We start from the raw sequence: 14,074 nt of genomic DNA, 5'->3' as shown, positions 1-14,074 counted from the left end.
CAATATGTTGGAAAGCCATAGTGATAGGTGGTGCATGAGGTGTTTGTGTGGATGAAGAAGTTGAAGAAGATGAAGAAGGGGTTGAAAAAGGTGATTGAGGGGGTGAAGAACTAGTTGGAGGTGAAGAAGGAGGGGATCTCCTGAATGATTTCAAAGGAGTCTTAATAACTAACTTATAGACTTGTGGATGAATATCCTCCTTTGTTTTAAAGAGTGGACTCGAATACACAAAGAAGGTCTCTTGAGGTTGTTCAGAAGTAGAAGCTTTAGGTTGTTTAGAAGTGAGAGGAAATGAATAAGTGGTAGGGAATATGAAATCTGCTGGTTTGTATTCTGGTAAATTAACACCCAAGTCAGACTCAGTTTTAGGTGATCCTGGTGGTAGTGAGGGTTCTGGATGAGTTTCAAATGAATGAATGAGGAATGCTAATTTAAAATCAACTCCCCTGTTTAAGAGTTCAACAACCCTAGGTGATAGGTGGGAGTAATCTGGATTGGATGGAATATTACTATAAGGATCAAATGATGGTAAATATTCAGACTGCAAGACTAAAGAGGAAGAAGAAGATGGTTGATGTCCCCTTTTAGAACTGGATTTTCTCAGATTTTTTTCAGGGTCTGATAGAGGATCAACTAAGTTACCCTCTGAACGAGATCTAGTGTGCTTATAAGGTGCCAGTTTGGGGAGTGGAGTTGCTAGGTGAAGGATTTTAACCTTTCTAGACCTTTAATCACCTTAAAGGAATAGAGTGAATGCATATCATTATCCCAAGCGAAACTTAAATGAAATTTGATTCCCCGGCAGCGGCGCCAGTTTGATGTTGTACCTCTGAGATAATAGTGGTTAGCTATTAATGCCAAAGCATCTAAGATAATTGTTTTGGGGGTTTTGTTTTAATTTTGGAGGACCAATGAATGAAACAGATATAGAATTGAAATACTTAATCCTTTGAATAATATTAATATATTAGCAAAGAGCTGCTATAAATATTTACACAATGAAATAACTTTGTGTGATGGTGAGCAGAAAATACAAAAATAATATGATTATCACAATTTCCAGACTGAAAATTAAACAATCACAAGTTTGAAAACCTTTTAAACAATGTTTCAAAGGTTCAAGGCAATATACTTAAGTTTACAAAAGATGCTAATGATTTATTGATTAGAGGGAATTAATTAAACAGATAGTTCATTAATCTATTCTCTTTATAGATTATCACTTCAAAAGTTTATAGGAATAAATTGAAATACAATTATTCCTACCTAGTTATCTCTATAAGTCATAAGCATATGAAGAAAAACATAATGAGTGATTACTGGAAAAACTTACAGGATAACACAAACTGTGCAAAACAGAATTCAGAATCCTTTGCTTTGTATTAAGGGTCCATAAAAACTAAGTACATCAGGTGTCTAGAAATGCTTCTTCAAGGGTGCAACCAGGTTCAAAGCTGAATAGTGAGTAATGACTAACGAACAATGAACCCATGATAACTCCAGAAGAGAGTTATTTATACAAAAATAAGAAAACATCCTAAACTGTTTAAGGATTTATTCTAGGAAAAGGAAGAATCTTCATGCAAGAAGATAGAGACAACTATTGAACTGCTTCTTGCTGTCCCTATTATTTAGGTTCTGCTGGCTTTGGTTTTTGATATTTTGCCTTTTAAGCTGCTTGTTTGTTTGATCTTTATGCTGGCTGTCATGTTCACTTATGATCTTTCATCTAATACACTTTGACCTCTGTGAATATCCTTTGTTGTGTCCTTTCACCTTTATTGTACAATTCAAGATTTTACTGTATATTTCAACAGTAAGTCATTTAACTTTTATGTCTCAGCATCAGGTAGTTTGGATTTTGATTTTCTCGTTTGTCCTTTAACTGTATGCAGGTTTTTGAATTCATTTTCTTGTAAACATGGAACAACAGGTTTCATATGATCACCTGCAAAACACAACAAAAGTTAAGAAAAACACAGGTTGGCAGGGAGGGCCAAAATGGCTTCATTTTGAGTTGAAAGGTCTATGGAAGGAGTTTGGAGCGTTATCAAAAGGTAAACAATGGTTATATGGGTTGCAGAGGCTTAGGGTGGTGCAGGAGGGTTATACAGGTTTTTATGTGTAAACGAGCGAAAAGACCGAAGGTGAGGGTTTAACATTTAAACGGGTAAATGTTCAACTTTTCAAAGTTTTGGCGCAAAGCAGAGTGAATAAGGAATACCACGTTCGGGAGTACACTGGAGTGGTAAGCAGTGCCATCGCACCGCTTTTGTGGTGAAGGTGGTTTTTAGAGGAGGTCACTCGATCTACTTCATTCGCTGACACATAGCATTGGGGGGTCGGCGCAAAACCACCTTATCGGGCGGGTAAGGTTCGGTCATCAGGCCAACTTGATATGGATGTGGTGCGTTGGATGAGAGCGCCTTTGATCTAACGGTGGTAAGGCGATAAAGCAACGTGAAGGAAAAAGGGAAGAGAAATGGAGGGGCTGGACGGGTTAATTACGGGTTTAAACTCAGATTAGGCGATCGGGTTGATTAACGAAGGTTTAATTAACTTTATCGTAAATCGATAAGTTAATGGGTTTTGGGTGAAATACATAGTTTTATAGTTAAAACAAGGTTTCGGGATATTTACGTAAAAGGACTTAATAATATACGAGAATTGGTATTTTAGGGATTTAATATATTAAATTAAAAGTTAATATGAATATGAGCGGAAAGGAGATATGCAGTGAAACGTGACGTGGAGGTGACGTGGGGCGAAAAGCTTTGGGAGCTCACTACAGGGGTAAAGAATGTACGGGAGCTTTCAACGAGGTTGAACCCTCGTAGTGGTTTCAAGCCACACATTGCAGTCAACCATGCTAACATCACGGTCAACCACGAGGGTTGGGCTTTAATTAACCTTCGTGCTCATTGCTTCCCCGCAACACACCTCAACGTACTTATTAAGCTATCACTTGATCACGCCTCTTGAACCTGCATGACCTTTAGCATATGGAAAACGACGTGGATGTAGGAGATGATGTGGATGCAGAAGGAAGGCGTGGGATGAAATGGTAAGTGGGAGAGAAGGTAATCGGTTGGATGAAAACCGCGTTTGGGAGTAAGTTCAGGTGGTAAGTCATTTCGCGATTTTGAGTCCCGAAAGACTAGAATGAGGGAAAAGTTGTTTGAAAGGGCGGTTTCAGAAACTGCCCATTTCGAACACCCCCCCGGTCGATAAACTTCGGACGGCGAGTGAGGGCCAAAAGGGAGTGTGGGTCGTATGATTGCGGAGGAGTGTGCAGGATGAGAGGTGAGGTGGAGGGAGTTTAACATGTATAAGCAGGGAATGAATGGTGGGGTCGCGATATGATAGGCAGGCACGGTGACTGTGGGTTCGGGTGATTTAATGGATGAAGTGATAGCATATCACACATCGCACTTTCCTCCGCCCAATGGTTCATGCAGTTATGAATGATGCGATGCAATATGGAACTTTAGGAAATAACCATTCAAACTTTCACATTTCTACCTACCCTTCTATTCGTAACATTTTTACTTATCCTTCCAGAGTGCATTTGGACTAGCAACTCAATATTTTATTTTTATAAACAATCTATCTCTATACCTTATTTCTTCTATTGGCTCAGATTAAACTGTTGAGCCAATTTATTTTCTACCTATGAAAATCAATTTAAAACAAATCCAATTATGATTAAACTGTATAATTGGATAAAATAACCTAGTGTAGCATCTAAACAAAGTGCACACAGCTATTATTTTTCAAAATGAATTTAGAACAAAGTAGTGGCATTTAGATTTGCAACACTTTCAGAGTTGATTTCTTTTTCTTTTCTGTCTAACCTAACATTTTATTTTTTGCCTTCCTTTTTTAGGACATCCACCCTAACATTTTCTTTGATATGGACATATTTATCAAAATATTTTCTTAACGTTTTTTATTCAACATTCTTTTTGTCCATATCCTATCTTAACATTTTGTAAATACATTTTCATTTTTTGTCTAATTTATTCTATCTTATCAAAACCAAAAAATGCTACAGCACATCAAACAATCACAAATTTAGTCACACATAAAAAATCAATTCACATTTCTAAATATTGGAATGCCAATTCCAATCATTTCCAAAGGTATATGATGAATTACAGTCGAAGAAGTCCTAATAAAATATCACACCATACTTTGGAAAATCAAATTAGGATGGACTAAACTTTCACAATGCAAACTTTGTGTTCATGAATTCGAAGATCATGTCATTTAATCGCTTCAACTATGACAATGTCAAAAATATAGTATCAACTGATAGTACCACAAGTGGGAACAAAGACAAAGACTTTTCCAAACTATGCTTTGAAGACAAAACAACCTTGAAGGGGAAAGCAAAGTAGCATACATAAAATGTATAAAAACATCATGTAGTAGTTAATAATAACGATAATAATAGTTAAACAAGTACTTGAGGGACACTACCTTCACCCTCATGACTATTTTAATGATATTTATATTGTTTTGAGTGGTCTTATAAGTCATTTGGGTCTAGCTCGAGTAAATGTGTGATGGAGTGTTATCCTCCCCACTAAGGTTCTATTCTTGTAAGTGACATGATAAAGCTTTAAGCTTTTATAGAATCCAATGTACCTTAGGTATCATCCTTCAAAAGAGGGGAAGTGCTTATTGGGTTTCCTTGAGAAATGTATCACATACACACAAAAAAGTGGTATTATAAAACACCACTTATATTATTCAATGACATATGCATATATAATTGTCCTATATGAATTTGTTTATTGTATCCAATTTATTTATGATATTCAGTTGATGAACTAGATTGGTTCATTACAATCTTTAATGAGAGAAAGATGGTATGAGTGGGACATAGTTGATAAAATGGTCCACCATATTCTTAATTGTACTTTGGGGGACAAAATCCCCCCCAGTGGGGAGGAATGATATGAAAATGACTGTTAATATTACATAATGACTTGATAATAGATGACTTTATGATCAAGGACAAACTCTTGAGTTCATTGAGAGATGTATTCGAAATCCACAAGTAATAGAAGGCAATGCAAATAGACAAATGGTTCATAAGATTGATCCTTCTACGCTCCACCCGAGGAAAGGCACTAATAATTGAAGATGCATACGGCAGGAACTCACCAACAATCAAGGGATGTAGAGTCACCCCTTTGCCTTTTAGACACCATATTACTAATCTATGATTTAGTGATTTAGGAGCCAAGAAAACAAGGGAAGTTTTCGAAAAGGGTGGGGATAGATCCTACCCCTTAAAAAGTGAAAGTGTTATGGGAAGAAGGCCATATCGTTCCATCCACATCACTAGATCAAACTTAGATTAGACAATTGCTATTTATGTAGGGTTCTGAGGTCCCTCACTTGAGTCTGTAGGGTTTCAACCCCACACCAATAAACTCACAACAAGCATCATGGAGGTATGGGAACCAAAACTTGGTGAACTTGCATCATGTAAAGTTGCCATGTCAAGCATGATGCATGGTTTCCTAAGTTGACGACACTCACTTGGAGATGGAGGCATATGAATACATGGAGGATGTGTGGCCCTCTACCCCATGTTAGGGAAACTCCTTACACAACAGACCCCTTGACCTTTGAAACATGTTAGCACCCTTGACAATGAATTCGTCCATTCACAAAATTCATTGTAACCACATAAATCATGCAACCACCAAAACTAATATGTCAACCAAAGAAGGGGGGGCATTTGCATTGTGTGTCATTATGTATTTTCCTCATCACTTAGCCTTATGGAGGGATAAACATAAGAGTGGTGGATACATATAGAGGGAAAAACAAGGGTTGGATGGTTCAACATTTTGGGGTTTATTTTCCCACAATTTTTTTTTGAACCATAGAGTTTTTGAAGAGGAACTTGCAAGGAGGATGGGATTGGAGAGGCTCACATGACTAACAGTTCCAAAGAGAACCAACATTGGTTGCGGAGAAGGTTAACATAAAGCATAAGAATATACGACTTATATAAACTACGAGTCATTGACACATGAGATGAAGTTTTTTAGAGCCCTTTATAATCTACATTATTTGAAAATCCATCAATAAAGGGTTAACCAAAAGTTGAAATTTTCCCACATTCGATTCCTTTGAGATATATCTTCATATCCTATTATGTGTGATTGCAATTCTTTTTGTGCTCGTTATTTTGCATTTTGAATTCACAATCACTAATATTTTTCATAGTAGTAATTAACCAAATAAGAACAAGTTATTATTATTATTTTTAATTTAATGTCCTTGATAGTGAATCGACTCGACCATAGGTTGATTATCTATGGATCAATCATATCATGCATAGCAAAAACACTGTTATACAAACTAATGAACTCACACAACTTAAAAGAACGAGAAGAAAATTAAGACGAAAGAACATAAAATTTAACTTTGACCAAATATATATAGAATCCAAGGAATTCCAAAATTGCTATTAAGGTTTTAGGAATCTCAACAGTTGATATTACATAACAATATAATGTTTGCCTAATGACCTCATAATCTCATCAAAGTGATATTACATAAAGAGTACATTGGAGCTAGCATTCAATGGAGAACAAATATTCTTATTACTCAATTAAGAACTAACTCGCATCAATTACGGTGTGAAACAGGTTGGTGGAAAAGACCTAAAGAAGCTTGGGAAGAGCGGGTGTGTACTTTTCGCACTTATGGGACAGTGGAATTGGAAAAACATTTCATTTTGGAATGTGATGCTTTCAGAGACATTAGAGACAATTACAACAATATGTTAACATCGGTTCCTTGGCATTGTCTTTTCAGTGAGGGTATTGTTAGAAGGTTGGGTCAACACATCATTACTTTGAATAATAAAAGGATTGAATTGCAAAAGACAAAAAACAAAGAAGCTATTGGTCCAATAAACTATAGCTAATCTAGCGGACATTAAAATTTCATTCATTCATAACAATATAATGTTTGCATAGTAACCTCATTGAAAGAAGTAAGTTGCATAGCAAACCACAAACCATACTAAAAACTCAAACCACAAACAATCGTAAACTCCAAGTTGTGAAATTGAGTATTGTGTAACCGTGGCGGCCCTAATGACACCAGCCAAACCCACCTCAATCATTTAGTTTATGGTTTATAATCAACATTTCACAAGCACAATGCATGTTCTCTCTAAGACAAACCCTTTGGGCCCCAACCAAGCAAAGTCTAACGACGACGTAGGAATTTAAAAATTTAATTTGACGATATTAAAATTATATGGTATACTTAATTTTAGCATGTAAATTACATGGTAGAATATGTGTAGTGGCGTTTAGTCACGCATATGAAAAAGACTATAGAGATTCCGATTCCCTCGAAAGTGTGATCTACAGTTCTTACATGTATTTTTAATATCTATGATAGATAACAGGCGACAAGGAGACAGTAACAGAGGAGGCCTTACTCTGAGCATTCTGTAAATCACTGTTTCTGGAAAACAATTAGAACAACAAATCAGAAGCTCAGGGAAAATTTTCATTAGAACAAGAAATCAGAAGCTCAGGGAAAATTTTTATCCATAACAAAAGCATGGAGGTCGGTTTCTTGGGCTTGGGAATTATGGGCAAGGCAATGGCAGTAAATCTACTCCGAAATGGCTTCAAAGTGACCGTGTGGAATAGGACAATGTCTAGGGTAATGTTTGATTTATGCGCAACTTCTTTAAATTTTCTCTGCTTTATGGATGTTAATATGGGTAGTTTTGTATTCGGATTTCGTGACAATGGTGTCATTTGCTTTGGCAATCAAGAAAGCTATCGTTTTTTAAAATAGATTGAACCCATTTTTTCTATCAAACGATAGCACTCCACACTATGTGTCACTGCTCAGAGACTGAGAGATTGGATTAGCTTGCTTGATATAGATGCACTGTAATCAATCGGATGAAGTTTATTCAGACCAAGGATATATATATGTTGCCACCAATGTCACTGAACACTTGGCCAGTTATGTGACAATAGGTGCTTGGTTTCAAATCCTTGCTAGGTGAGAAGCACTAGTTGACACTGACAGGTTTATTATAGATGCCATCCACAAATGTAGAGAAGCATCCCTTGTGGATTTCTCTGTTAGGTTTTCCTTTATATGTGTGAGTGAGAGTGAGTATTGCAGACTGGGTTCTTTAGACTTCCTGCACAGAACATCCTGCGACTCTGAAAAGGAGTTCATAGTAGTTCATCAGGTATTCTATGTTTAGGTTTTTGTTTCGGATAAACTCAGAACAAGAAGGACTGTTGGAGTCTAATAGTAGTCCTGTGAGTTCTTTTGTACTGAGATTTTATATTTAACATTCATACTGAACTTTGTTTTTCACCTGTTAGCAATTGTTGATTATGACTATGGAGACCAACGTGCTGTCACTCGTCAATTCTAGTCCAAAATACTGTTGCACCCTGCCAGCCTGTGGGCAGCTTTGCTGGATCTTTTGGAAAGGGTGATGGGGGAGTGCCATGGGTCATTGAAACTGCTATGTTTTTTTTAAAGAAATTTAGGGTCTCTGTGTTGGTATGTGCAAAATAAGTAACACGAAAAAATCTGTAACACAAAATAAGAATGAAAAGTGTTGTCAAAAACCAGAGTTTTCATTAATAAAACATTGATAGTATAAAGTAAACTCCACTAAATGTGTGTAGCGGCATAAGAGCTCCTGCTGACCTCTGAAGTCATGTTGGGAACATGGGTACCTAATTAATATGGAGCTGTGTTTGAGCTTTAAGCTTTGCGAGCTCAAAACCAATAGCCAAAACCAGAATTTTCATTAATAAAAGACAGATAGTACAAAGTAAACTCCACTAAATGTGTTTCACTGCATAAGAGATCCTGCTGACCTGTGACGTCATGTTGGGAACATGGATACCTAATAAACATGGAGTTATGTTTGAGCTTTAGGCTTTGCGAGCTCAAAACTGATAAGATAGCCTATTATTAATAGACGTATAGATGCAGAACCATAGTTGGTCCCCCCAGCTTTGAAATACCATTTGTCAGGACCAACTAAATTGTTTGGCACATCTATTACAAGGGCTATTAGTAACAACCTTAAGATACGCTTCAATATTGAACGAAGCAAATTGCATAAGGCTCAGACATAAAAAGTACCGTTTTGGATATGATTTTAAGTACTCCTGACAAACTAACGTAGAATTGTGAAGACGATTCCAATCTAAGAGGATTGTGAAGTGTTGCTGTGCCTTTTGTGATCACCCGCAACCACTTTGATGTCCTGATGTTAATTCTCTAGGCTCTGATCTAAATTTATTTGGCCTGTAGTCTAACCTTCCACTGCAAGCCTCTTCCTAAGCTCATTGTTCAAGATTAGCACTACAAGACTCTTGCCAATGCCAGTTTGTAAATCTTATCGGAGTCAACTCTGCCCATAAGTTTTCTATAAGATTTCCACTGCTGACACCCAATTGATTAATCCCTCTCTCTAGGTTTATGATAATGCATGGGACCTCAAACACTTGTGTTTCAGAATACAGAAATAAATACATTCATTTGCCCGATTGAAATTATGCGTTCTGTGAGAACAAATACAGAAGTAATAAAGAAGCAGAAATACATTCATACACATGAGGGACTGCAAGGCTGCATTTTTGGCTTTTTGGTAAGCTAACCAAATTTTATATTAATAGAGAGTATACGATAAAATACAGTCAAGGCAAATTGTGGCCACTAGGAAAACCAGGACCATAAATATCAGTGTTTTTCTTTCAAGATTGCAACGCAGAGTCCTCTAAATCTAGACCCTTCGTAATGGCATGGCCTAGATAACTGCTAATGCAACATAAAATATAATTGACTGGATTCACATAACCAAACTAGGAGGTCTAATTCCTATTTGTAAAGCTAAAAAAGGATAACAGGTGTTGCTAACCCAGCAGTGCACATGCCTGCTTCTGCTACTGCTAAGTGTCCTCCTTTTCCTCAATATCTTCATCAATCAGGGTGGGGTTGAAAACGGTAGCTTTAAACTCCTAAACAAGTTCTGCTATTTTAATTGAGTTGGGATTAACATCCTCTGGGTCTGTCACAATGCTGTCAATCTTAAAAACTGGTCTGCAGATTACTTCAGACCTTTTATCCATTAATTCCAGTTCATGAAGAATTACTTGTTGTTGTTGACCCCTCTCTTCCACAACCTGTGTTCTGAAAGATTTGTTCAGCTAGTAAAGCTCTGTCAGCTTGGAAATGTTGGTGTCTCTGGAGCGAGAGGACCCCATTTCTGGAACCCAGTCCCTGAATTCTGCCTGAACCGGATCATTGGTCATTTTTTGCCTGACCAAATTCTCTATGCAGGGGACCTCCTCCTTGACGAGATTGGTGACGCAAAGCTGATAATTGGATGCAGTAGTCATGGCATCAGCCTAGGCATGAGTAGTTCGATGAGGGAGCTGTGGGTTCAGGGTTTTCCTGCTTTCCTGGTGCCCCTTTAAGCCCCAGGTTAGCTGGATTTCAGATGAGTAATACCTTTGGGATTGAGCATGTTCGCCCAAGGACAAGTAACAAAAAATGGATGAGGGTAGGTTGCAGAGAAGGATTGAGAGAGGCCACTGGAATCGTGGGAAAGGTATCAAAGCCAGGATATCAACCACCCATCTGGAGAGGAGAACCAGAGAAGGATACCCCAGGTTGTCCAACAAATTTTCACCTAACTGTGGAGGGAGAGCCTTGCCTTCACAGGCCTGGTGGAGAGTTGAGATAGAATGAAAATTAAACCAGCCTGATATACTGAAAAGACAACGTGAAAACAAACCAGGAGTACAGAACTTTGAAGTGAGACAAGAGCAGCAGCAATGTGCAGCTTTCCTTGATTCCCCAATCTTTCTCCATATCTGCTCCCCAGGTAAACCATTAAAAATTTAGAAGCTAGAGCTTTCATTGCTGCTTCAAACATAATGCTGCGGATGGTAGGAGTAATGGTAGAATCATGCAAACTTTACTAATTGGACTTCTGCAATGAGAGCTCTTGTCCAGGCCACTGCCATATTCATAATCCACAACATGAATGAGCCCATGCAGTTGTGTTCTCAAGTGCCCTCTGGCATCTGTCCTGTCAATCCTCCCAAGCACCCCATCCGGGAGACTGCAAGACTGCATTGAATAAGCAGTGAGAATTGATATAATGTAGTTCAAATATTTTCATGCCCAATTGGAATCCCTTTGATCGTTTTTTTTAACTTGGACAAATTAGATTACCTTTGGAATTCATTGAGGGTACTGACACTGGACAGTTAACTTTGGCAACTGTGGAGAGTGCATCAATTCAGCAACAAATAAGGATACGAACTGTTGTTCTTTATCCAAATTGCAAGAAACTGAATTCATAACCATGCTTCAATTATGCTTTTTTGACACTATCACAACTGATTTATGCAAGTACATTTCAGAGTGTTTTAAAGTACAAAACATAAAACAAACATATTGCTTTAGCCTCATGAAATCCTTGCAATTATGCTTTTCTGAAGGTTCTACTTTCACATTTATTAGTTGATAATTTATATCTTATACTCAGATTATATCTTGTTGTGGACTGGGCACTTCAAAAGTAGGTAAGCTCATGTCTAACTTTGTTTCTAGTGCATAATTCACACATTCAGTTCCTACGTGCTTAAAAAGTAGCATTGACAGAATACAATGCATAACACTGAACATTTGGCCCAACTCTAGGAACAATTATCCTTCCACAAATTATTTTTTGAAGGGTAATCGTAGCTGGCATTCCCTGGTTTCTTCACTGTGTGCTGTCTATATTTTATTATTTTGGCTTTGGGACCTATACTTTGTATGCACGAGATGAGTCCATTAAAATGGATCTGTTCACCACTGGGCACCAAGTGCTAACCATTTTACTGCATTAGACCCGACACACTCTGGAATGACATGGCATGACATGAAATACAAAATTTAAGAATGTTCTCTAACAAAACCAACAGTCAATAGGACTGTAATATGACAAAGTATTGGGAATACCTAATACATCTATAAAAATAGTGATCAGCTGTATAGGAAAGTGTGTAGAACATGCCACTAGTTTCAGGAAGCATGCCTTGTAAATTCCCGCAATGCGAAAGTGGTGATTGGACACAGCATGTTGCATAAGTGGTTTCCCTGCTGTAAGGAGGTACAACATAATCATTAATTAGCATATCCTACTTGAAATATCTTACATAAAGATATATGTTAAATTTTTACTACATGATGATGATGATGATGATGGTTAACGTCCACTGAGACCAAATTGGTCTATTAGACCTATAATTTTCTTAATTTTTACTTGTCTGGCTCCTCGTCTTTCTTGGCGAGATTGGTGTTGTATCTTTCTTTTTTTTCTCTACGGTCTTCCAACTTCCTTTATCTTGCATCTCTTTCATCTCTTCTGGTTCTTCGGACATTGGTGTCTTAGCTTCGCGATCTATTGTGTTCGTTCTTTTGAAAATAGTCGGAGAAGAAGTTTGGTCTAGGAGATCTGCTTTGCTGTTAAATGAAGATTTATTTTCTGCGGTATTCGAATCCTCATAACTGTTGATTTGTTGGGGCGGGCTTTCTCCTTGCTTGTCTTGAGAGTTGTTTCTTTCTTCCCTGATTTCTTGTGACTCAGAGTTTTCTCTAGAATATTCTTCTTTGATGACAGTGTAGTGTTCTTTTTGTGCTCCTTCCCACCATGTAGATTTGTGGTGGTTTTTTCTAGCAAAATTTTTCTCAGAGGCTTTTGGGCAATTTTTGGCTAGATGCCCTGTCTCAAAGCAGGATCGACATCTGAAGAGGACACTTTCATAATCAAGTTTCTGGTTCCACACATAGTCTTTACTTGTTAGGTTTATTTCAGCTGGGAATCCGGCACTGAAGTCCATTTCCACACAGATTCGTGCATAGGTGGTTCTGGCATATTCCTCTGTTTCTGGGCACCTGCAGTAAAATTTCCCAATTGCATTTCCGATGGCTTTTAGCGAGGAGAGATTCCAAAGATGCAAGGGTAGGCTTGGCAATCTCACCCAAACTGGTGCTGAGGTTATCACTGTTGTGGAGGGATCGAATGATGGGTTCCATGGCTTCATGAATAGGCCTGATTTTTCCCAAAACCAAGGGCCGGAATCTAGAATACATTGTCTGCTTTCAGGATTTTCAAAATCTACTATGAAGAAACCCCTAGCACAGGGTAGATATTAATTTCATCAGAAATGACAGGCTTCCATACCTCCGAGATCCAATTGTGGAGTGCTATCAGCGGCGACCAAAAACCATTGAACCGGCAAATTAGGGCACTTTCGGAGAACTTCAAAGCTTCATCGAGTGAGGCCTGGACTACTTGGATAGTGGGAGCTGGGGCTTCACTGACGATATGGGCAGGAGATTGCCCTCCAGAGGCAGATGAGCCATCAGTTATTTTTGCGAAGCTCGGAGCCATATTTTACATATATCTCATCTATTTTTTCCAAGAAAAAAGGCGTACCTTATTTGTTTCGAGTAGAAAAGATAAAGTTACATTCTGAAGGTGTCTCTGACACATGGTATTGAAGAGCGTAGACCACAATATGCTACTAATATCAAAGATAATTGATTCAATAGCTTAAGTATTTTTATAATTCTAACCTCTTTAGAGTCACCATATAGGTAAGATAAGATAATTTTATTAATATCCAACAAATGATCACAACAGTTGGTCAGTGGGACTAAAGGATACATCAAGTGTGAATACAATGTGGATTGCAAAAGCAGCTCCTATATACGGATATCTAAGTATCAAAGCTAACTACACTATGCAAAATCATTTAGGAAACAAACATATTATCCCTTCTCAAGAGAGGAAAATGATCAAAACTAATCAGGAAATACTCATATAAGATCAGAAACATAGCAACCTGCCACCAGATAGTCTGCATGAATGATTGAATCTAGGCAGAAAACTGTTGATGAGTTGGAGGAAAACTACACCTTCCCTAGTTTCAGTTACTACAAGCAAATCCAGCCTGTCCATCAACTGCCTCTTTGGACAGTT

General features: G+C 37.7%; 1 protein-coding gene and 1 long non-coding RNA gene across 3 annotated transcripts in view; one reads left to right on the top strand and one right to left on the bottom strand.

Annotated features, from left to right (window-relative positions):
• Positions 1-7,354: 7,354 nt before the first annotated feature.
• The window catches only part of GLYR1 (glyoxylate reductase 1), a 152,619-nt gene continuing 145,899 nt past the window's right edge, over positions 7,355-14,074 (top strand). Inside the window, exons 1-2 of one of the 2 annotated variants that reach the window (XM_089424739.1) lie at positions 7,355-7,555; positions 7,593-7,710. In XM_089424739.1, coding sequence (XP_089280865.1) covers positions 7,606-7,710 — 105 coding nt within the window. In that variant the 5' untranslated portion in view covers positions 7,355-7,555; positions 7,593-7,605. Of the gene's footprint in view, positions 7,711-14,074 lie in introns of both variants that reach the window. The other variant, XM_089424737.1, reaches the window with a different exon arrangement.
• LOC149173791 (uncharacterized) overlaps positions 11,741-14,074 on the bottom strand; it is a 162,257-nt gene continuing 159,923 nt past the window's right edge. Inside the window, exon 2 of the long non-coding RNA XR_016259155.1 lies at positions 11,741-12,189. This is a non-coding gene — a long non-coding RNA (uncharacterized LOC149173791). The remainder of the gene's footprint in view (positions 12,190-14,074) is intronic.

The sequence above is a fragment of the Pinus tabuliformis genome, chromosome 4_2 (assembly GCF_031772625.1).
Source record: "Pinus tabuliformis cultivar Carrire ecotype Pingquan chromosome 4_2, CPIR1, whole genome shotgun sequence".
Lineage (NCBI taxonomy): Eukaryota > Viridiplantae > Streptophyta > Pinopsida > Pinales > Pinaceae > Pinus > Pinus tabuliformis.
The sequence above is the reverse complement of the archived record's forward strand: the minus strand, read 5'-3'. Positions and strand labels throughout refer to the sequence as shown.